The 24037-nt window shown below is 49.6% G+C and overlaps 1 protein-coding gene across 1 annotated transcript in view; it reads right to left on the bottom strand.

Annotated features, from left to right (window-relative positions):
- Nucleotides 1-1721: 1721 nt before the first annotated feature.
- Nucleotides 1722-24037, bottom strand: part of C3 (complement C3) — a 39943-nt gene continuing 17627 nt past the window's right edge. Inside the window, exons 18-41 of the mRNA XM_037994494.2 lie at nt 23278-23386; nt 22933-23018; nt 21216-21358; nt 20908-21120; nt 19746-19812; nt 19532-19618; nt 17272-17475; nt 16548-16623; nt 16058-16217; nt 13704-13802; nt 10232-10388; nt 9610-9773; nt 8414-8572; nt 8202-8261; nt 7987-8077; nt 7815-7866; nt 5904-5991; nt 5703-5792; nt 3910-4015; nt 3282-3371; nt 2999-3082; nt 2262-2345; nt 2041-2176; nt 1722-1910 (exon numbers count right to left, since the gene is read on the bottom strand). Of these exons, the coding sequence (XP_037850422.1) occupies nt 1769-1910; nt 2041-2176; nt 2262-2345; nt 2999-3082; nt 3282-3371; nt 3910-4015; nt 5703-5792; nt 5904-5991; nt 7815-7866; nt 7987-8077; nt 8202-8261; nt 8414-8572; nt 9610-9773; nt 10232-10388; nt 13704-13802; nt 16058-16217; nt 16548-16623; nt 17272-17475; nt 19532-19618; nt 19746-19812; nt 20908-21120; nt 21216-21358; nt 22933-23018; nt 23278-23386 (2747 nt within the window). The 3' untranslated portion in view covers nt 1722-1768. The remainder of the gene's footprint in view (nt 1911-2040; nt 2177-2261; nt 2346-2998; nt 3083-3281; nt 3372-3909; nt 4016-5702; nt 5793-5903; nt 5992-7814; nt 7867-7986; nt 8078-8201; nt 8262-8413; nt 8573-9609; nt 9774-10231; nt 10389-13703; nt 13803-16057; nt 16218-16547; nt 16624-17271; nt 17476-19531; nt 19619-19745; nt 19813-20907; nt 21121-21215; nt 21359-22932; nt 23019-23277; nt 23387-24037) is intronic.

Here is a 24037-nt window from a genome sequence, read left to right as displayed (position 1 = left end):
CTGGTCTCGAACTGCTGACCTCAGGTGATCCACCTGCCTCAGCCTCCCAAAGTGTGGGGATGACAGGCGTGAGCCACTGCATCTGGCCCACCAAACTATCTGTAAAAACTCTGTTCCCCAAATATTCGGGGAGACTGATTTGAGTAATAACAAAACTCTGGTCTCCTACACAGCTGGCTCTGCGTGAATTACTCTTTCTCCACAGCAACCCCCGTCTGATAAATCGGTTTTGTCTAGGCAGGGGGCAAGGTGAACCTACTGGGCAATGACAGTAAGAAGACAGGTAGATCTGCAGGTGAGAATGCTGGCAAGAACACAAGAAAATATCTAGAAAAGCATGCAGGTGAGGACCCAGATGAAGATACAGAGAAAATACACTTGCCGGAGAGGATGTAGGGGGAAAAAGGTGAAAATAGAGGTAAGAGTGCTGTGAAGGTAAAGATACAGGTGAGCTTACAGATTGAGATGTAGGTGTTGGGGCCAGGGGAGGATGCCAGAAAAAAAAAAAAAAAAAAAAAAAAAGCAAAAACAACCCTGGTAGGGCGCGGTGGCTCACACCTGTAATCCCAGCACTTTGGGAGGCTGAGGTGGGCAGATCACCTGAGGTCAGGAGTTTGAGACCAGTCTGGCCGACATGGTGAAACCCCATCTCTAATAAAAATACAAAAATAAGCCAGGTGTGGTGGCGTGGGCCTGTAACCAAAGCTATTCGGGAGGCTGAGGCAGGAGAATCGCTTGAACCCAGGAGGCGGGGTCACAGTGAGCTGAGATCGCACCATTGCACTCAGCCTGGGCGACAAGAGTGAAACTCCATCGCAGAAAAGGAAAAAAACCCACAGAAACAACAACAACAAAAACCCATACGTGGATACAGCTGAGGGTGCAGAGGAGCGAGCAGGTAAAGATTCAGATGAAACTATTGGTAACATTGGGAGCGGGGAGAACGTTAGGAAAAAGACCTAATGCATCCTGGACTTAGTAACTAGGTAATGGGGGACTGGGTGTGGTGGCTCACGCCTGTAATCCCAGCACTTTGGAGGCCGAGGCAGGCAGATCACTTGAGATCAGGAGTTCAAGACCAGCCTGGCCAATATAGTGAAATCTCTACCAAAAATACAAAAATTAGCCAGGCAAGGTGGCAGGTGCCTGTAATCCCAGCTACTCAGGAGGCTGAGGCAGGAGAATCACTTGAACCCGGGAGGTGAAGATTGAAGTGAGCCAAGGTCGTGTCACTGCACTCCAGCCTGGGCGACAGAGCAAGACTCTGCCTCAAAACACACAAACACACACAAACACAAAACCTAGATGAGGGGTTGATAGGTGCAGGAAAGCGGCGTGGCACACTTTACCTATGTAACAAATCTGCACATCCTGCACATGTCCCCTGGAACTTAAAATAGTAATAATAATAAAAGAAAAAAATATATTGGTAAAATTATCAGGTGAGGATGCCGGTAAGCGAAGAGGTAAGAACTCAGGCGAAGAGGCTGTGAGCTGCCGGTGAATGTGCAGCTGAAATGGAGGTGAGGTGCAGGTGCATGCTATGTGCAGGTGAGGCAGGTCCGTGGTGCTTGGATAAGGAAGTCAGCACACTCGCAGGTGAACGCCCGGAGAAAATGCAGTGGGAACAGGTGAGGTTTCAGGTAGGCTGCAGCTGAGCTGCAGGTGAGGCGGCTGGGGATTTCAGCTTCTTGCTCTCTGGCAAAGAACTCCAGACAACGTGAAATATAACTGAAGCTTTATTGGGAGTGGGGGCATGGGGGTGTGGTCAGTTGGGGCACCCAAAGACAACCATGTTCTCGGTGAAGGCGCCGAGGTCCTGGCATTGTTTCTGGTTCTCTTCATCTTGGCATTCGTCCTCCTCGGGCCAGTGCTCCACCCAGGTGTCCTTCCCGATGATGTAGCTGAGGCTGGAGGGAGGAATGGCAGGTCAGGAAGGGGCGTGGCGTGGGCGTGGTGCATGGGGGCGTGGTCATGATGAGGTCGTGGCATGGGCGGGGCAGTCGGACGGCCGCGCGCACGCGCAGGGTGAGTACTCACTTGGGTTTCTCTCCCCAGAAATCGGAGGAGAGACCCCACATGAGGTAGTGTTTCCTCTCCTCCATCTTCAGGGCTTCCCTGCACTTGATGGGGCTGATGAACGTGCGCTGTTGTCCAACCTGCACCTCATCCGAGCCTGGAGTGGAGGGGAGAGGGAAGAAGCTGAGCCGTGGGGAGGAAGCCAGGGAGAAAGCCGCGGGAGGCAGCGTGCTGAACCTGACCTGACTTGATGATCTGCTCAATGGCCATGATGTACTCGTCAAAGTCATTGGACAGCTGGGCCTTGACCAGTCGGGTCTTGTACACTGTGGGGGAGAGGCGAACAGGGTGGGTGGTGGGCTGGGTTGACCATGAGGGGCACCCTGGTTTGCAGGTGCACCCGGGCACATGGCTCTCTCCAAGGGAAAGTTGTAGAATCACAGTCAGTCACACTATGGCCCACCCCTCATTACACACACAACCGTAGAGGGTCACATGTCACCATCCACACACAGTTGTGCTCATAGACATGCACAGAGGTCACAGCCACCCCTAAAGTATAACAGTAACATACTATTCATACTATGCAATGACAGCGACTCATGTGCACAAAATATTGCAGCCTCATGGCCACAGCCATAACCATGTACACAATCATAGCCACCGAAAACTACGGTCATCTACAGAACTTCAGGACCTCACACTCACTGCCATCCACAACCACAGCCTCACACAACCATGGCCACACACGCAATGATGCACACAACCACATCCACCTTTCCTTACACAGGCATACCCAGGCCACTCACAGCCATGGTTCCCCACACAATCACGGCCCCTCACAATACCTGCTCACACACACAACACAGTCACCCACGCCCACAGCCTGAAGCCACACCGTGACAGCCACACCTACCACCCACCACACAGTGGGACACACACAGCCAAACACACGTGACCCCGCCCATCACCCACTCACCATAGTCCACTCCTGGCTCACAGGCCTTGTCCAGCCGTTCTTCCAGGGTGACCTTGTCATCCAACTTTTGTATGAAGCAATTCTCTGCAAGGTGGGGGTGGAGACAGGGTCTAAGTCCCACTCCTTATCTGGGGCCTACTACCCATGGGTGTGGCCAACCCTGGAAGCCTACCCCTCTGGGTATCCCCTGGGTATGACTTTGGGGGTCCCTGGTCATGGGATGGATGACCTGGGGAAGTGTGTCTTGCTCAGGTGCACCTGTTCCCGGCTCCAGGGAACTCACCCTCAGCACAGCGGCACAGCTCATCACGACAGAGCTTGTTCAGCTTTCCATCCTCCTTTTCTGGGTGGTAGAACCGGGTACAGCTTTCCGCTGCAGGCAGATGTGACACGAAGATGAGAGGATAAGGGTCTCCCTCCCAAGACCATGCCTGGGAGGCCCAGATCCCCAGTTCTCAGTCTTCAGACCTGGAGATGCTAGGTCTTCATCCCCTCAGATCCCTCGGACCCTGAGACACCCTCTACTTTCTGATCTTTGGGATTCTCAGACCCTTGAGTCTCTTAGACTCTCAACTCACAGAAGGCTGGGACCCTCGGACCCCAAATTCATAGTTTCCTGGGACACTCAGACCTCCAACCCTCATATTCCTGGAATCCTTAGACCCTTATTTTGCAACTCACATATTCCCAGGACCCTGAGACTCCTGAACCCATCAGACCTCCAACTCTCAGATCTCTAGAACCAACTCATAGATTCTTGGGACCCTCAGACCCCTGGGACCTCCAGACTACTAATCCTCAAATCCCTGGACTCCCTAGACCTTCATTCTCAGATCCCCACAATTCATATATACCTGGGACTCTCAGGCCCCTGGAAACATCAGACCCCAGGCCCTAGTTTGGCTGCTCACCCAGGTTGTAATAGGCGTAGACCTTGACTGCACCAGGCTGGATAAGCTCTACATTAAAATATTGGTGAACTTTGAAAGCTATACAGTCATCCTCAGAGTGTGAGACCTGAGGGGGAAGGAGGAGCTTGGTCAGTGGGGTGATGTGGGAGGGAGTCCAGCATTGGGTCTTGGGAACTGAGGCAGTGGTGGAGAAATTGAAGGATAGAGGAGGAAGTGGCGAAGATGAATGAACAATTCAGCAAATCCATTTACTCTTCTTCCTACACTCACAGCGAGACTACATTTCTCAGCTCCTCTTTCAATTAGGTGTGGCCAGGTGGCTGAACTCTGGCCAACAAATTGCTATCTATACCCATAAAAACAACCCATACACAATCTTATTTTCATCTAGAATGAAGGAATCCTGCAGAGAACTACAAAGGATCCGAAGCATTGCAGAGTAACAGGATGGAAGGTGCTTGGATCCCTGAGTGACTGCATGAAGCAGAGGGACCCTTCCTTACCTCCCATGCGAACTGGACTTCACATGAGTGAGAAATACAAGTCTGTTGTGTTAAGACCCCATATTCTTTGTGGTTTTGTTTTAGTAGCTATTGTTACCTAAGCTGACTAAAATGGGATTGAGGCGCCCTGTGGGTATCAGGAGTTAGCAGGGAGGACATGGGGATAGGAGAATGGGAAGAAATAGAGAAGGGAGAGAAGAAAGCCCAAATCATGGTTGAGATGAAAGAGTAAGAGAATGCCAGATGGAGAGAAAATAACAGAAGAGAGGGCAGGTGTGGTGGCTCATGTCTGGAATCCCAGCCTTTTGGGAGGCTGAGGTAGGAAGATCGCTTGAGACCAGTAGTTTGAGACCAACTTGAGCAACATATCAAGAACCCCATCTTTACAAAAGATAAAACAATCAGCTGGGTACTTACACAGAATATTTATGAAGAAACAAGAACAAAAATTCAGCTGGGACCAGGCACCAGGGGCTTATGCCTGTAATCTCAGCACTTTGGGAGGCGGAGGTGGGAGGATCACTTGAGCTCAGGAGTTTAAGACCAGCCTGGGCAGTATAGTGGGACCCCATATCTACAAACTTTTTTTTTTTTTTTTAATTCACCGAGCATGGTGGCATGCACCTGTAATCCCAGCTACTCAGGAGGCACAGGCGGGAGGGTCATGTAAGCCTGGGAGATCAAAATTGCAGTAAAAAAAAAAAAAAAGAAGCTGGGTACAAGAGCATAATATTTATTTTTAAAAAATTAGCTGGGTGCAGTGTCGCAGGCCTGCAATCCCAGCAACTCAGGGAGCTGAGGCAGAAGGATCCCTTGAGCCCAGGAATTTGACTTTGCAGTGAGCCAGTATCAAGACACTGCACTCCAGCCTGGGTGACAGAGCGAGACCCTGTCTCTTGAAAGAAAGAAAACAACAGAAGAGAGAAATAGATGCAAAAAAAGAAACAAAGGTCAGGATTGGGCAAGGGAACAAGGCAAGACCTTTCTGTCTACAAAGCACTAAAAAAAAAAAAAAAAAAAATCCGAAGGGGCTCTTTTTCATTGGTTAAAACTCTGATAAGAAGCTGGAGGAGGTCAATGGTCAGAAGATGAGATGTTTATAGAAGATGCTGGGTTGACCTCCTCAATTTACAAGCTCCTTTCCCTGTCACCCAGCAACACAGACCTTGTCTCCTCTAGCCTAGGGCTAGTGTGACCCAGAGACAAAAGCTGAAAGGAAAAGACAAGACCAGCCAGATAGAGGTCAAGGTGCCCATGGAAGCCTCCCAGGGAAGAATGATGCAGTCTTACCTTGTCCAGGTAGATGATGAGGGTGTTCCTATCGGAGAAGGCTTTGTCCAGCTCATACTTGGAGATGTATCTGTCAACGCCGTTTGCCAGCTGGGGAAAGGTGGAGCCTGTGAAAAATCCCTCCTGGATCCCTCTCTACCTGCAGCCTCTTCCATACCCCAGGCTCCTTTCCACTTATCCCAGCTCCTGAGCCCTTCATACCTGCTTGAGGTCATCTGTGTCTGGAACGAAGCCAGTCATCATGGATATGTCCAGTATAGACATAGTGGCATCCTGGTCTCCCCGGTACCTGGATAGTGCAGAAAGAAGGGCATTGGGTTCCAAGATAGGGTCAGCCCCAACGGTCTGTTCCTGGACAAGGAGGTCTGGTCAGGCACTGAGACCTCCGATTCCCCCACAATAGCACAGAGGGACATTACAGTTTTTAGGAAACATTTCCCCAAAGGAAATAAAAAGTAAGGTAATGTAATGGTCAAGGTGATTGATTAAGAGCTCAGACTCTGAACCCAACTGCAGGGATTCAAATTCCAGCTCTAAATAACATTGCATGCATGATTTGACCCCCTCCATGCTTCTGCTCTAGAAAACAAAGGCAAGAATACAGGCGGCCCTCACTTTGCATGATTCAGTTTAATAACACTAGTAGCCCAGTGACATGGTTCACTTTCAGTACCTTGGTATATTGATCATGAGTAGTTGCATATGGTATAAACTCTGTTGCTAACTCTTCAGTCTAGAGATCACTATGTAAATAAAAGGTGAGTATCATAATTGAGGGCCAATTACTGTCACTCCTTTCAAAGTCCATCAGTGATTGGTCACTGAGCTTCTGCTCTTCAATTTATGTACAGACAGCAAACTGTGTAGTTGTGTTGCCTCCCTGTCTCCAGGTGGCTAACTCCCATGAGATTTTACAACAATGTATCGCCAAAAGAGGGAACTGGCCAACAAAGATAAAAATGCAGCAAAGAAATGAAAAGTGATAATGCCAGAAGTGAACTTCAAAGAAGGCATAAGTGGAGTTATCGAAGAATAGCAGACTATGGGGATGTTGACCCTGCTGCTATTTGAGAGATAGGTGGCGTAGAGGAACTCAGTGAAGGCAAATGTATTAGCATAAATAAGGAAGGTCATGGGGACAAAAAGGATGAAGATGTCCCAGAGGAAGGTTCGTTATAGAATAAAAAGTCACTTTAAGGGAACTCTTGGAGGAATTTTGTGACATGGAAAGCTCAAAGGATAAAATATTGGAAGCTGATCCAAACTTAGAAAGGAGCAAGACAATGTGCTAAGGCATAGAAAAGATGTTTACTCCATGTTGTAAATTATACAAAGAGAAGAAAGCAAGCATTTTTTGAACTAAAGCACTCTCTGTAAGTGTCATACAAAAAAAAAAAAAATACACCTTGCATCTCAATGTTCTGATGTTTTAAATTACAGTGTAGTCAAATACTCATCTTACTATGTCTTTCATTTTCCTGTATCTTTATAACTGGCAGTATGATAATTTTAAATGTTATAATAGAAACATTTAGGCTGGGCATAGTGGCTCATGCCTGTAATCCCAAAACCTTGGGAGGCCAAGGCAGAGGAATGCTCAAGGTCAGGAATTCGAGACCAGCCTGGGCAACACAGTGAGACCCCACCTCTAGAAAGAATAAAAAATAAAAATTTGCCAGGTGTCATGGCACACGCCTGTAGTCCCAGCTACTTGAGTGGCTGAGGTGGGAGGATCACTTGAGCCAGGGAGTTTGAGGTTACAGTGATCTATGATTGTGCCACTGCACTCCAGCCTGGCTGACAGAGCAAGACCCTATCTCTCTCAAAAGAAAACAAGAAAACTTTAAAGGTCATGGAATGATGGTGTACTTTTCTCCATTGATTGCTGCTAAGATGCTTTGACAGTCTCAACTTACATGGTCATTGCTGTGGTCTCACATTGACACGCAAAGCAAGGACTATCTGTGTTCTCTACCTTATGGTGGATACATAGAACAGTATCAGATACACAGTGTACTTGGAAAGTATTGAATATCATGGATATTATTTGCAAGAATTCTTGCTAGAGATAGAGGGATGGCCAAGATGAACCCCGGTGACCTAGCTTCTTACCTGGTACAGATCTCAAGGATCATAGTGTTCTTGGCATCCTGAGGCCTCTTTTCTGGAAACACAGAAGAGAGAAAGATGGGAGAGGGTATACTTGTGTGTTGATTCAGGAAGGGGGAAGAAATTAGAAGAGGGGTAGGAGGAAGGTGACAGATAAGGCCTTGATTCCTTTTACCTGTTTCCGGTGCTGGTTTTATGGTGACCTTGAGGTCAAATTTATTACAGGTCAGTTGACCTTTGGCCTTAGCATGGTACATTGTCACCACCTGGTAAGATGGGAGAGGAGACATAATGTCAGCCCACAGGACTAGGACTACTGAGGACAAGAGGAGATGGTCCCTCTGGGGCACAGGGGCGTGGGCCAGGCAGGTGTGGGTTTCTGTTCCTTACCGACAAGGTGCCTTGGCCTTTTCCTTCAGCTGTGACTGTGAAACCCTCATTTTCCTTGGTCTGCAGAGTGAAAGGAGAGATGACAGGATGTTGGGAATTAAGCCTTCTACTGCCTGTGATGGTCACCTCTCCTCCCTCTTGCTTCCCAGTAAATCCTGGTTGGTGTAGAGGGCGACAGCAAGAGTGAGGAGGGCTTGGCTGGGTGACTGTACCTCTTCTGATCGCAGGAGGCTGGCAGATTCCCAGTGGATACGGTGGGTGATCTTGGAGCTGCGACTGGGCAGTTGGAGGGACACATCCAGGTTCAGTTCCTTGTGGTCAGGGACATCCTTTTGGTATTGAGCCAAGGCTTGGAACACCATGAAGGTGGCCTAGAACCCACGAGAGAGAAAGATGGTGATCTGGGAGCCTGGGAAAGTGGCTAGAATCCAGTGGGGGATAAAGAGGTTCAAATCAGAGCTGGGACATCAAAAAGTTGCCTAGAACCTACTAGCGAGTGCAGGAGTAATAACTGGAGGTTATTGAACTCTGAGGACATGCTCAGAACTCTCCAAGGGACAGAAACTTACACCAGGACTCGGAGATGCTGAGAACATGTCTAGAATCCACCAGAAAGTCCAGATGTGAGACTGAAGGTCTAGCAACCCTGAGGATGTGGTCTAGACCCATCAAGAGGATAGAGTCAGGCCAGGGCTTAGAGACACTGAGAATATGTCTAGAACCCACTCATGAAAAAGAGAATAAAACTGTAGCCAGAGGATACTGAGCATATAATCTACAACCCAAAAATGACACTGTATAACACTGAGAACATGATTGACAGACCACCAGAAAGAAAGGAGGTCAACTGGAGCCTGAAGTTGCTGAAGCCTGAAGTTACTGAAACCATGGCCTAGAACAGGGTTTGCATAATACCCTAGGGTAACTGGGAACATAGAATAGAGCCTACCAGTGGGACAATATGACATTGGGAGTCTGGTAGACCTGGGAACATGGTCTAGAACCCACCAGCAAGACAGGGTAAGATTGTGAGATAGCAGAACTGAGAACCTGGTCTAGAGCCCACCAGTGAGACAGAGTAACATTGTGAGCCTAGTGGAACTGGAAACCTGGTCTAGAACCCACCAGGTGGAGAGAGAGGCTTAGACCTGAACCTGGGCCCTGAGAACATGATCTAGACACCTGGGGCAAGAAGAAGGCTCAACACACAGCTTGGAGTATCCAGATTGTATTCTAGAACCTATAGATGGGTTTGCAACTAAGAAAACTGATTCTCAATTCCACTCCAATCACACTGGCTCGCGGGAAAGAAGAACTGCCTCGTGGGGCCTCAGTGTGTTCTCTAGGAGGCCGGTGGGAAGCCACAGGAGACAGGGATGCATGCACCTGGGGGCTGTAGACCACTTGCCTGGGTAGAGCCATAGCCACCACCGTAGTATCTCTGTTCATTGAGCCAACGCACGACGGGAGGCACAAAGTCAAAGTCTTTTAGCTGCAGTAGGGCCAAGAGGGCATAGGATGTGGCCTCCACATTGTAGAGCTGCTGACCAGGCTCCTCCCAGCGGTTCTTATCTGCAAAGAGGATACCCCATCCCCAGTGCTCACTGCTCTGTCCAGCCTGGGGATGGCTCAGAGAAAGCTCAGAAAGAGATGCATGCTAGATTTCCTGGGGTTTGGGTGTCCTGGCTGACATTCAAAGCTCTCAGTTATTTGGCTCCTGCCTTGCCTCTCTCGTTTCATCAACTCTCACTTCTCCCTTTGAAATGAATGCTGAATATGCATTTGTTGAATGAATGATGCAACAAACCTTCTTGTGTGGTTTACAATGAGGACCTGCTAAACCTTAGAACCATGCATCCCAGCTCAGCTCAGGGTTATGCATCCCAGCTTGATACCTTAGGACTATCCATCCCAGCTTGGCTTAGGGTCATCCATCCCAGCTCAGCTAAAAGCCATGCATCCCAGCTCAGTATCTCCTGCCCTAAACTTCAGCTTTGCATCTCCCTTCACCCCTCCAGGCCGTCCCTCACCTTTGGCTGTGGTCAGAAATTTGTTGAGAAGAGGTCCCTTCAGCCTGCCCATCTGGGCCAGGGCATAGGCAGCAATGGCCACAGTGTAGGATCTCTGTAGGTTCATGTAGTTGGCTTCAAGGAAGTCTCCTGCTTTAGTGATGCTGCCTGGCAGGCTCTATGAGAAACAGGATCAGATTCTCTGGTCACGTGGGCATTACTGTCACATTAGTAAGGATCATACGAGCAGCACTTCCTGAGAATCAGGGATTTCTGTCCTTGGGATATATCTGTCTTAGATTTGTCCATTTTTGAGGATTTCCCAGATATTTTAGCCACCATGAGCTGCCTTGTTGTTGAATATCTATTATGTATCTGGAGAAATCCATGTACCCCATGGTGTGCTGGTAAATGTTTAACAACCAGCTCTCCAGTGGGAGGGGTGATGGATCCTTGGTTTACAATGATTGACAATTTCTGTCGTGTACATACCCCCACCAGGACCAATTTCACGGTGTCAATGTGACATCACTGAACAAAGTGTTGGAGAGACATTCTCCAAATTGTTACTCATAAACTGGTATGGGCCAGATTCGGTACACCACTGTGAACACCTCATCCAGTCATTATCATCATCTTTTTCATCATCATAGCTCACACTTACTCTGTGTCATTCAGATAGCTGCACATTTAATCTCATAAAACCTGTTGAGAATACTGAGCCCTGAGAGATACAGTAATTTTGCAAAGACCACCTAGGAAGTAAGTGGCAGAGTTAGGATCCAAAGCCAGCCTTCTGGGGATGGAGGAAGACGTGATGTGTACCGTTTCCTCATTTCCATGGTGTAAATACTTCCATCACTGATTTCAAGCTCCCAATATGGCATCATTGAATGTAGAGTTGGGAAGAGCTTTGCAGTAGCACAGTATTGTATAGTATTTTCACTATACAGATCCAATACACATAAATAACCCCAAGAATATAGATTATGGGAGTAAGGCGTAAGAAGTGATGAGTCTGAGTGTTTCTAACCTTTGTGTTTAATAGAATTTATTTAACTGTAAGTTTTATAACTTAGGTTTTTTGTTTGTTTCGTTGGTTGGCTGGGTTTTTTTTGTTTTGTTTTGGATTTTTTCTGAGACGGAGTCTCGCTCTGGTCCAGGCTGGAATGCAGTGGTGCAATCTCGGCTCACTGCAACCTCTGCCTCCCGGGTTCAAGTGATTCTTGTGCCTTAGCCTCCTGCGTAGCTGGGATTACAGGCGCCCCCTCCACCACCCCCGGTTAATTTTTAGTAGACAAGGGTTTTTGCTATGTTGGCCAGGCTGGTTTTGAACTCCTGACTTCCGGTGATCTGCAGGCCTTGGCCTCCCAAAGTGCTGGGATTACAGGCTCACTGTGCCCAGCCTAATACTTAGTTTTTAATAATAGTGATATTTAATGACCAGCTTGAAAAATTCCTGTAAATTTAACACTTTTTTTTTTTTTTAAGATGGAGTCTTGCTCTGTTGCCCGGGCTGGAGTGCAGTGGTGTGATCTGGGCTCACTGCAACCTCAGCCTCCCTAGTTCAAGTGATTCTCCTGCCTCAGCCTCTTGAGTAGTTGGGATTACAGCACACTCTTGACCCCAGGGGTCTGGTTTCACGGCCTGTGCTATACTCTACTACAATGCTGCCATGCTGCAGTAGAAACAAATATTTTTTTCCTGCCCACTTTCCTCTCTGACATCCACTCCTTTTGTAAGAACTTCTCCCTTCCATTCACGTGGCCACAGTGGAAGCAGCCATGTCTGCCCACTGAGACCTATTTCCTGTCCTTAGCTGATTGGTCCAGATGTAGTCATCTGACCCAGGCTGAGCCAATCAGAGTCCTTCCCTGGGAATATGGAGGCCCTAACCTTGATCTGATATGTTCTCTAATTATTGGCCAAGAACAGAATGAGGGACATGGGAGAGATGAGCAAAGCATCCTGGCAGAGTCCCTGAGGCCACCTTCATCTCTGTATTTGATATCTTTGGACCCTGAACATAAATTCCCCATCAATTTTTGTATAATCTAGGTCACATGTGTGTTATATCTGGGACAACTCAGAGGCCTAAAAATACAGAGATCATTATTTATTATCCCCATTTTACAGATGCACATACTGAGTGAGGCTCAAGGGTGGAAGTGCCCGTGAGTCAGGATTTGAAGTCAGACGTGGCTGACCCCACAGTCCCCCACCCCCATGCTACTTTCTTTCTCTCTCTTTCTCTCTCTCAAGGCCTTGGTCCCTCTTGGGTGTTAGAGGCAACAGCCCTGTGTTTGTTTTTCTCTTCACTGGCCCCTCCCCTCCATCTCTTTTCCTAAGAGGGGAGAAGCCACTCGCTAGGGGTGTAATCCTCGGCTTCCCACTTTGAAAGCTAAAGGTTAAAAAACTCACTCAAAACCCCACGATCAGCTAGGTGCAGTGGCTCACGCCTGTAATCCCAGCACTTTGGGAGGCTGAGGCAGGTGGATCACTTTAGATCAGGAGTTTGAGACCAGCCTGGCCAACATGGCGAAACTCTGTATCTACTAAAAATACAAAACTTAGGCCTGGTGCAGTGGCTCTTGCCTGTAATCCCAGCACTTTGGGATGCCAAGTCGGGCAGATCACCTGAGGTCAGGAGTTCGAGACGAGCCTGTCCAACATGGTGAAACCTCATGTCTACTAAAAAGACAAAAAATAGCCAGGCATGGTGGTGGGTGCCTGTAATTCCAGCTGCTCTGGAGACTGAAGCAGGACAGTCCCGTGAACCCGGGAGGCGAAGGGTGCAGGAGCCGAGATCATGCCACTGCATGGCAGCCTGGGCGACAGAGACTCCATCACAACAAAACAAAACAAACAAACAAACACAATAAAGCCGACAAAGGCATTCCAGACTCTCAGCGGCCCACCTTTCCAAGCTTCTCTGCTTCAGAATCAAAACCAGAGGAAAAAGAGACAGTGATGAGCCAACAGTTTTCACCGTTTCCTGTTTGGAGTCATGGATCCCTTTGAAAATCACCTGAAAGATCCTCTGGACTAAGGAAACAGTCTCAGCTCTGTATCCCAAGTTTTCTTTAAAGAAGCGGCAAGGATGCAACTGTACTGATCACGTAGCAATGATGTAGAAAGCACTTTGGGAAATGGGCGGAAAACCCTCTGAAAATGCTAAAGCAGACAGAAAGAATCCCCACCTTTGATCTCTTTGTGCCTCAGTTCTCTCATCTGCAAACTGGGGATAATAAGAGTAACCTACCTTTCAGGCTGCTAAAAGGATTATGAGACTTAACATGTGAAACTATTAGAGGGGGTCTGTATTAGATGAGTTAAGTGCTCAATACATGTTAGGTATTAACATGACTGCAGTGATGCCTGTTATTGCACTGGGAGAGCTGCAAATTCCCCGAAGGCAACCTCTCATTCTCCAAGGTGGCTGTGCTCTGCAGAGGGTAAGGTAGGGTAGGGTGGGAAGACGGGGGGCACTTACGTTGACCTGCTCCTCGCAAATCTCTTTAGCCTCTTGCAGCGAGATGAGAACAAAGGCCGTGAGGGCCATGTCTTTCTCGTTGGTGTTCCGGAATCCACCCTGAGATGGAGAGCAGAAAGCAAGGATGGGGTCACCGGTATGTCCACACATGCCAGTCATCCCCCCTGCAGATTCAGAATCAGGGGGTCTGGGCAGGGCTGAGTGTCTTCTAGGTGTTACCCCCGCTACCCCACGGAGGTCAGACTTCTTAGTATTACTTCATGCAATCATTTATCCTTCTGCAAATGTCAATGAAGGGCCTCTGTGCACAATGGGTCCAGTGGTTTGATCCATCGTAAAACCAGACATAGGCTGTCGCCCTCACAGAGCATTTCTCTAGTAGGGAAGATGGATATCGTCCACCCAGATCCTCAAGATATATATATATACACACACACACACACATATATATGTGTATACACACACACACGCGCACATATATATATATATATATTTTTTTTTTTTTTTTTTTTGAGACAGAGTTTTACTCTTGTTGCCCAGGCTGGAGTACAATGGCGCAATCTCGGCTCCCTGCAACCTCTGCCTCCTGGGTTCAAGCAATTTTCCTGCCTCAGCTTCCCAAGTAGCTGGGATTACAGGCATGCACCACCATACCCGGCTAATTTTTTGTATTTAGTAGAGATGGGGTTTCCCATGTTGGTCAGGCTGGTCTCGAACTCCTGACCTCAGGTGATCCACCTGCCTCAGCCTCCCACAGTGCTGGGATTACAGGTGTGAGCCACTGCGCCCGGCCAAGAGATATATACTTATAAAGTAGAGGAGTTCTGTGCAGGGGAAGAGGACATAGCAGTGAGAATGAAGTGTGGGAGTGTGACCCAGTTGGGGAGGTCGGAAAAAGTGTCCCTGAGGGAGTCAACTGTCACAGAGGGCAGGGATTAGCATACTAGGTGACAGAAACAGCATGTGCAAAGGCTCTATAGCACAATAGAGCAAGGCTCCTATCAATGGATGGAGCCTGGAAAGAAAAGAAAGGCTGGAAGGGTTGGAAGCCTGAAAGGTGAGACTGAGGCAGTGATTCTCCATCTCAAGCACACATTAGCATCACCTGGAGGAATGGGGGCACTTTTAAAAACTCAGATTCCTAGGCCGGGTGCAGTGGCTCATGCCTGAAATTCCAGCACTTTGGGAGGCCAAGGTGGACAGATCACGTGAGGTCAGGAGTTTGAGACCATCCTTGCCAACATGGTGAAACCCCGTCTCTACTAAAAATACAAAAATTAGCTGGGCATGGTGGATGGGGCACCTGTAATCCCAGCTACTCAGGAGGCTGAGGCAGGAGAATTGCTTGAACCCAGGAGGTGGAGGTTGCAGTTAGCCGAGATCGGGCCATTGCACTCCAGTCTGGGTGACAAGAGCAAAACTCCACCTCAAACACACATACACACACACACATAAACACACACCCCTCAGATTCCTGGGTCCTGCCCCTAGAATTTCTGATTCAGTGAGTCTGGGGTCCGGTCTCAGAATATGTTTTGTTTTTGAGACAGGGTCTTGCTCTGTTACCAGCCTGGAGTGCAGTGGCATGATCATGGCTCACTGCAGCCTTGACCTCCTGGACTCAAGCCATCCTCCTGCCTCGGCCTCCCAAAGCACTGGGATTATAGGCATGGGCTGTCGAGCCCAGCCACAAAATGTGCACAGAGTAAGTCATGGGTGCTGCTGCTGCTGCTGCTGCTGCTGCTGCTGGTCTGAGGATCAGACTTGGAGAACCAGTGCTCGAAGGAGTTTTGTGTTTAAGAGCCATAGAGGGAGCCATGGGACTTTCTAAGGACTGATGCAACTGGATTTGAAAAAAATCACCACAGCTGCTATGTGATGAGTGTCTGAGAGCCCACAAAAGTGGAGGCCACCAGGATGACGCCCAGGAGGTGGCTTCTACACGGTCTCCAAATAAGGAGGGGCGGGGAGAGTGTTACTTGGACCAGGGGCTGGCCATGAGGATGGAGAGAAGGGGGTGACTCCTGTAACACCATGGGAGAATGCAAGTGTTGATGGATTGAGTGTGAGAAAGGGATTCCCAGGCAGGACCCCTGCACTTGGTTTAATGAAATTCTTAATAATTTCTGAGCGAGGGGCCGTGCATCTTCATTTCGCACTGGGCTTCGCAGGTCTCTGGTTTTTGCAATGCTGGAGTGATGCCTCTGGCTCATTTATCTCCCTGCCCCCACCCCCACCCCAATATTTGCAAAGATAATTGGGCAGTGGGCACACGGAGGTAGGGATCTCTCGCGTTCATCTGTGAGACTCAGGAGCCCCTCTCTTCCATTTTGCCTTAAATCCCAGCCTCTTACAATCATTTCTTGATGTATCACGGGCGCATCCTCCTGGAAGACCCCGTCCGGCTTCTGCTTCTCCAGGATCAGCCATTTAACAGCCCCGCAGAGGACCTGGGAGTCGATGGCAATGAGGTTGACAGCCAGAGAGAAGACCTTGACCACGTAGGCAGTCAGCCTGGGGGTGGGCACAGAGCGTGAGCCAATCAGCTCTGAGATCCAGAGACTGCCATGCCACCCAGCCAATGAGCAGGTGGGGAGGGACCAGGGCCTGGCCCAGTTTGCCTCGTTTGCTTTCCCAGGTCCCAGGACCCAGCTGTTGCATGCGGTCCCTGCTTAAGGATGCTAAATGACCGCTGGCCACTCAGTCAGCACCTGCCTGGACTCTGCAAGTCCAGGGCTGTTTGGAAAAGGCTGGCCTAGGGGACCACCCCTGGCCAGGGTCCAGGCCCTGCTGGGGGTTGAGGGTGGAGGGTCTGCACGGCCTGAGCTGGCTGTTGGAACTCACCAGGTGCTGGGTGCCCGGTTCAGGAAGGCCGCATAGGCAGAGCTGGGTTGTCTGAAGGCCAGCTGCTGGGTGTACCCTGCAGGGAAGAGAGAGTAACCCCCAAAAGAGCCGAGGCTGAGCAGAGGGGGCACGCCAGAAAGGGCAGGGGTGGGGTGCAGAGAGGGGACAGGGGCTCAGGGTCGGGCAGGGATTCTGGGAGGAGGGGACCTTAAAGAGAGAAGGACTGAAAGGCGGTGGGGGATCAGAGCGAGGAGGGGGAAGATTTCTCAGAGGACAAGGGATTCAGAGAGGGGAAGGATCTTGAGAGTGGGGGGCTTTCAGGAAGGGGAGGGGTCGCAGATGTGGGGTGGAGTCTCAGGGAAGAGGCACGGCCTGGAGAGGACGTAGGGCCTCAGATGAAAGTGGCTGGGAGAGGAGGTGGGGCGTCACAGGAGGGTTTGGCCTTGAGAAGAAGTGGGGCCTCACAGGAGGGTTTGGCCTTGAGAAGAGGTGGGGCCTCAGGGGATGGGCTTGGTCTTGAAAAGAGGCAAGGCCTGGCCTGGGAGGAGGCAGGGCCTCAGAGGGCGTGGTCTTGAGAAGAGGTGGGGCCTCAAATGTGGGGCGTGGCTAGGAGAGGAGGTAGAGCCTCAGGGGAGGGCGTGGTCTTGAAATGAGGTGGGGTCTTAAGGGAGGCGGGCGCTCGGAAAGGGGTTCCTGGGGTCTCCAAGAGGGGCAGGGAGCCCACCCTTCTTGATGAGCTCCAAGGCTCCCTGCCGCTTCTCCGGGCCGAACTTCTCCCACTGTTCTGTTTCATCCAGGTAATGCACAGCGATGACTGTAGGCGTCATGCTGATCATGTTCTGTTCTCCACAGCCCGAGGGGGTCACGATGAGGTGCTTCAGCCGTTCCGCATCGATGGCATCCTCTGTCATCTGGGCCACCGGGGTCCCTGCAGCAGGTGGGAAGAGGACGTCACTCAAGCCGGGTAGGTGACACCCCCTGGGGTGGGGTAAAAAGGATTCCAGCCTCCCAACCAGCCAGGTCGAAGGGGGCAGGGACAGGAGAATGCTGGGAGGATGTGACTGCGGGGAGGAGAGGCTGCATGGCTGAGTGGCTGTTCGGGGGTCTACACTGTTCGGAGTGGGACGTGCTTCACACGGTCACCCTGGTCCCTGGGTCTGGTTTCACCAACAGTAAAATAATTCCAGTAACAATATTCAGGAATACTTATATTGCGCTTAATGTTACTTCCTAGACTGTTCTAAGAGAACACCATAGAGTATCTCATTTAATCGTCACACCAGGCTGGGCGTGGTGGCTCAAGTCTGTAATCCCAGCACTTTGGGAAGCCGGGTGGGTGGATCACCTGAGGTCAAGAGGTCGAGACCAGCCTGACCAATATGATGAAACCCTGTCTCTACTAAAAATACAAAAATTAGCTCGGCATGATGGTGGGCGCCTGTAGTCCCAGCTACTCAGGAGGCTGAGGCATGAGAATCACTTGAACCCGGGAGGCAGAGGTTTCAGTGAGCCAAGATCGTGCCACTGCACTCTAGCCTGGCGACAGAGCGAGACTCCGCCTCAAAAAAAAAAAAAAAAAGAAAAGATAAAAAAACAAAATTGTAACGCCAGCCCTTGGAGGTAGACACTATTATTCGTCCCCTATCAAAGGTGAAAAAACCAAGGCTCTTTCCCCAAAGCCTTATAGCTTACAGGTTGCAAGGCCTTTTCTTTCTCCAGTCTTCCCTCCTGGGGCAAGAAATGAGCTCCAGAATTTCTGCTCTTGTACTATGTCCCTTGTCTTTTTTTGTTTTTGAGACGGAGTCTGGCTCTGTCGCCCGGGCTGGAGTGCAGTGGCCGGATCTCAGCTCACTGCAAGCTCTGCCTCCCGAGTTTACGCCATTCTCCTGCCTCAGCCTCCCGAGTAGCTGGGACTACAGGCGCCCGCCACCTCGCCCGGCTAGTTTTTTGCATTTTTTAGTAGAGACGGGGTTTCACCGGGTTAGCCAGGATGGTCTCGATCTCCTGACCTCGTGATCCACCCGTCTCGGTCTCCCAAAGTGCTGGGATTACAGGCTTGAGCCACCGCGCCTGGCCATTTTTTTTTTTTTTTGAGACGGCGTCTTCCTCTGCCGCCCAGGCTGGAGTGCAGTGGCAGGATCTGGGCTCACTGCAACCTCCGCCTCCCAGGTTCAAGCTATTATCCTGCTTCAGCCTCCCGAGTAGCTGGGATTATAGGCGTGTGCCACCATGCCCAGCTAGTTTTTGTACTTTTAGTAGAGACAGGGTTTCACCATGTTGGCCAGGCTGCTCTTAAACTCCTGACCTCAGGGGGTCTGTCTGCCTTGGCCTCCCAAAGTGCTGGGATTACAGGCTATTGCTTCTCATTTCAGCTGATTTCCCATCTGAGAAGCACAGAAGTTCTACAAAAAATTAAAATAAATAAAATGATGTATCAGTGAAAGCTCTTTGCTGAACTAAATGCTATCTGGAGGCTTCTATAAAACCGATCATAGCAAATAATATCTGTATGCTTTAAAAAATGTTTAAAAGAGGGAAAACATGATCGGACGTGATGGCTCACGCCTGTAATCCCAGCGGGGGGGGGGATCACGAGGTCAGAAGATCGAGACCATCCTGGCTAACACGGTGAAACCCCATCTCTACTACAAATTAAAAAAAAAAAAATTTAGCCAGGCGTGGTGGCGGGCGCCTGTAGTCCCAGATACTCGGGAGGCTGAGGCAGGAGAATGGTGTGAACCCGGGAGGTGGAGCTTGCAGTGAGCCGAGATCGCGCCACTCCAGTCCACAGTCCAGCCTGGGCGACAGAGTAAGACTCCGTCTCAAAAAAAAAAAAAAAAAAAAAAGGAAAACAGATCACAGATGGGCTGTTCTAGCTGAAGGGGAAGAGAAAGGTGTGGGTTAAACACTTCCAGAATGAGATGGAATTTGACTCCCTCCATGCCCTACTGAGACCCATGGGGTCAGGGTCAAGGGTAGCTCACCTTGCAGGAGAATTCTGGTCTCAGACTCTGTGTCCGGGACTTGGTCACTGAGGTCTGCAGGTGGGACGTCCTCTCTCTGCACTCCTTCTGCAGGGTGAGTGAGAGACACCGATGGCTCTAGCTCCTTCCTGCCCTATCCTACCTCGCTAAACCCAGGTCGCTTCCCTTCCTCACCCTGCCAGCCCCTCAGCCCCTACCCCTGCCGCTGACTCACCCTGGCCCAGGCGTTCTGGATCCAGCGTGCGAACAGCCACAGTTTTGTTCATTCTGATTCCTTCCGGCTACACAGTGTTGGAGGTGGGGGGAGTCGTTGGATGAATAGAAGAACAGACAGACACACAGATGGTCAGCAGGGCACTGTCCTTAGAATTACCCTGGCATAGCCAGGCGCGGTGGCTCATGCCTGTAATCCCAGAACTTTGGGAGGCCGAGGCGGGTGGATCACGAGGTCAGGAGATCAAGACCATCCTGGCTAACATGGTGAAACCCTGTCTCTACTAAAAACACAAAAAAATTAGCCAGGCGTGGTGGCGGGCACCTGTAGTCCCAGCTACTCGGGAGGCTGAGGCAGGAGAATGGCGTGAACCCGGGAGGCGGAGCTTGCAGTGAACCGAGATCTCGCCACTGCACTCTAGCCTGGGTGACAGAGCAAGATTCCGTCTCAAAAAAAAAAAAAAAAAAAAAAAGATTTACCCTAGCATAGGTGTCAAAGCATCTGACCCCAGCCCCTTGCCCCCAGCTGTGTGATTAGGGGCCAGTTACTTAACCTCTCTGTGCCTCAGCTTCCCTCCTTAGAAGGAGAAGGCAATATAAATACCTACCTATTGTGTTGTGGTGTGAATTTATCAGAAAGTTATAAATCAATAAGGAAATAACATAATCTTTTGAATTCCTTTTTGAGACAGGGTCTCAATACAATAAAATACAAAAATTAGCCAGGCGTGGTGGCAGATGCCTGTAATCCCAGCTACTCAGGAGGCTGAGGCATGAAAATCGCTTGCACCTAGGAGGCAGAGGTTGCAGTGAGCCGAGATCACACCACTGCACTCCAGCCTGGGTGACAGAGTGAGACTCTGTCTCAAAATAATGATAAATAAATAAATAAAATAATCTTCTGAATTGAGTACAAAAAAATTATTGATTGGTGATGGTTGATGAGCTTTTCAGCACCCCCTAAAATTCTAAGCCTGGGGTTATGTCACTCACTTTACCGCAATCCTGCCTCTGCTTCTGAAATTCTGGGACTGCCAAATTTCCTAAGCCAGACACTGTGATTCTTACTGTCTCAGAGCCTGGATCTGCGACCTGAGTCAATAGTACGAAGACCAGGAACCCTCTCTGAAGGACAAGGGTTTGTGGGTGCCCCAAGCACTCACCACGACCTTCAGGGACTTCCTGACACCGTCACTGATGAAAAAATGGTAGACGGCAGCCTTGACTTCCACTTCCTGCAGGCCGGTCTTGAGGGGCACGATGACATAAGGAACGGACAGCGAGGACTTCGGGGGGATGGTTACGGTCTGCTGGTGACGCCTCTTGGCGGTGGCCAGGCTGCAGAAGGCTGGATTATGGAGTAGTTCCACCCTCACCTGCCAGGGAGAGAAAGTATCAGGGCAAGTGTGTGTGCAACAGGCTACCTACCCCCTTGCAGGCTCCATGAAGTCTCTGCCACCCTGGGACCCACCTTGAGCTCTTGGTTCTGCCGGTAATTGTAGAGAACGGCTCGGATTTCCACCTGTTCGTTTCGAACAACAGAGTAGGGTAGCCGCAGGTCGATGAAGAAGTCCTGCATTACTGTGACCTCGAAGGGGTCTGCCACACAGATCCCTTCCCGGGCAGAGACAGAACACGGAGTGTTAGGTCGGGGAGTGGACAAGACGAGGCTCCTGGATCTCAGCTCTTAGTCCTCACTGCAGGAGCTCTCGCTAACTCAGACTGTCTTTGCAAAAGCCTGTGAACTAAACGGTGTCAATGGTGATAAATGACAGATGATGGTGGTGGTTGGGAGTTACCATATTTTATTATTATTATTTGAGACAGAGCAAGACTCTGTCGCTAGGATGGAGTGCAGTGGCGCCATCTCGGCTCAACGCACCCTCCGCCTCCTGGGTTCAAGCGACTCTCCTGTCTAAGCCTCTCAAGTAGCTGGGACTACAGGCATGCACCACCATGCCCAGCTAATTTTTATATATTTAGTAGAGATGGGCTTTCACCATGTTGGCCAGGATAGTCTTGATCTCTTGACCTCGTGGTCCACCCGCCTCGGCTTCCCAAGTGCTGAGATTACAGGCGTGAGTCACTGCGCCCAGCCAGAGTTACCATTATTTAATGATTTGTATTCTGTTTGTAGTTTGACTCAGAGATCTATATGTAGGAAGAGAAATCTCCAAAATATATCCGCATCTCTGAAATGGCAGCCCCAAGCCATGGGTGAGAGCTGAGCACTCAAAATGGGGTTTGCTCAAGTGAGAAACTGGATTTGTACTTTTATTTGAATTACTTGTTTTTAAATATATTTAATTTCATTCAGACGTAAACTTTAAACCTGATGATCTAGCTATGTGTGGTGGCTCATGCCTATAATCACAGCACTTTGGGAGGCTGAGGCAGGAGGATTGCTTGAGCCCAGGAGTTCAAGGCTGCAGTGAGCTATGATCACACCACTGCGCTCCAGCCTGGGCAACAGAGTGAGATCCTGTCTCTGAAACCAAACCCAGTGAAACAAAACAAACAAACAACCAATGCTCATTGTAAATATATGAAACACCATTGAATTGTATATTTTATTATTATTGCTATTTTTTTTTTTTTTTTGAGACGGGGTCTCGCTCTGTCACCCAGAGTGCAGTAGCGTGATCTTGGCTCACTACAACCTCCGTATCCTGGGTTCAAGCAATTCTCCTGCCTCAGCCTCCTGAGTAGCTGGGATTACAGGTGCTTGCCACCCCCTGCCTGGCTAATTGTTTAGTATTTTTAGGAGAGACGGGGTTTTACCGCATTGGCCAACCTGGTCTTGAACTCCTGACCTGAAAGTGATTCCCCTGCCTCGGCCTCCCAAATTGCTGAGATTACAGGTGTGAGCCACCGAGCCTGGCCCTGTCTCTTTAAATAAGCATTGTGACTACTATTTTTCCAGGGGGACCAGACCAGAGCTGTAGAAACTCAATAAACTCTGCTACTTAACCCTTGCTATGCATCTCTTGGCTGAATTCTTTCTTCCAAGTTACACAAGAACTAAGGATTCCCGCAGTTCCTGATAATAACACCTCTGTGGTAACCAGGGCAGAGAATAAAGTGCCAAGAAACATAGGTTTGGATAAAATGAGTTTGGATAAAATGAGATGACACTCAGACACCCTGGGGTCCCTGCCTCCCTGGGGCCAGCCAGCACCCTCGCTCACCTTTCTTGTCTGACAAGCTCACGGCCAGAATCTCCCACGTGGTGATGGAGTCTTTCAAAAATATATTCATGAGCTTCGTGGAGATTCTGGATGGAGAAGAGTTTGGGGCATTAGGAAACGTCATCTAGCAGGGTGGTAGAGGGGGAGAGCTGGGGCAGAGGGATCCCGAGGAACAGGCTGGAAGGGTCTGGGGGTGTCTCCATGTAGGTAACCCAACAAATGATTTTTCCAGGTTGGGCTGTGGGGTTGCACTATGATTCCAGAGAAGACAAGAGATAGCAGGTGCATGCAAATTAAATGGTCTGGCTGTGGGGTGGGTTGCATGGGGGGTTACCCCGGCCTTACCCATTCTTCGGTGCCTCTTTCAACTCTTCAACCTTCCACAGCCAACTCTCTGGGAACTCACTTCGGGAAACGATGTTCTCTTCTGCGATGATGTCCTCATCCAGGTTACCTGCAGGGGGTTTAGATCTGCATTCAGAACAGACCAGGCCAGGCGCCATGCCTCATGGCTGAAATCCCAGCACTTTGGGAGGCTGAGGTGGGTGAATCACTTGAGGCCAGGAGTTGGAGACCAGCCTGGACAACATGGGGAAACCCCATCTCTACTAAAAATACAAAAATTAGCTGGGCGTGGTGACACATGCCTGTGATCCCAGCTACTCTGGAGGCTGAGGCAGGAGAATCGCTTGAGCCCAGGAGGTGGAGGTTGCAGTGAGCCGAGATCGCACGACTGCACTCCAGCCTGGGCAACAGAGACAGACTCCATCTCAAAACAACAACAACAACAACAAAAACCAAAACAAAACAAACAAAAGAGCCCATCTACTTCCTCAGCAGTCACACCTTTAGATCCTACCTCTGCCCACAAGGGATTCCTAGCAGTGAAATACATCCCGGACCTGGAGGACTGCAGGATGAATTCTCACGAGCCCCAGACACATCTGCCTTGGGAACTACTTCTCCATTAAAAAAAAAAAAAACTGAAAATTATATCCCACAAATGTACTGGTATAAGGACATATACAATGCAGACTGGATTATATTCATTCCTTTCCCTCTGATTTTTAAGGAAATGAAAGCATTTGGCCAGGGACAGTGGCTC

This window comes from Chlorocebus sabaeus, chromosome 6, assembly GCF_047675955.1.
Source record: "Chlorocebus sabaeus isolate Y175 chromosome 6, mChlSab1.0.hap1, whole genome shotgun sequence".
Taxonomy (NCBI): domain Eukaryota; kingdom Metazoa; phylum Chordata; class Mammalia; order Primates; family Cercopithecidae; genus Chlorocebus; species Chlorocebus sabaeus.
This window is presented reverse-complemented; position numbering and strand designations above follow the sequence as displayed.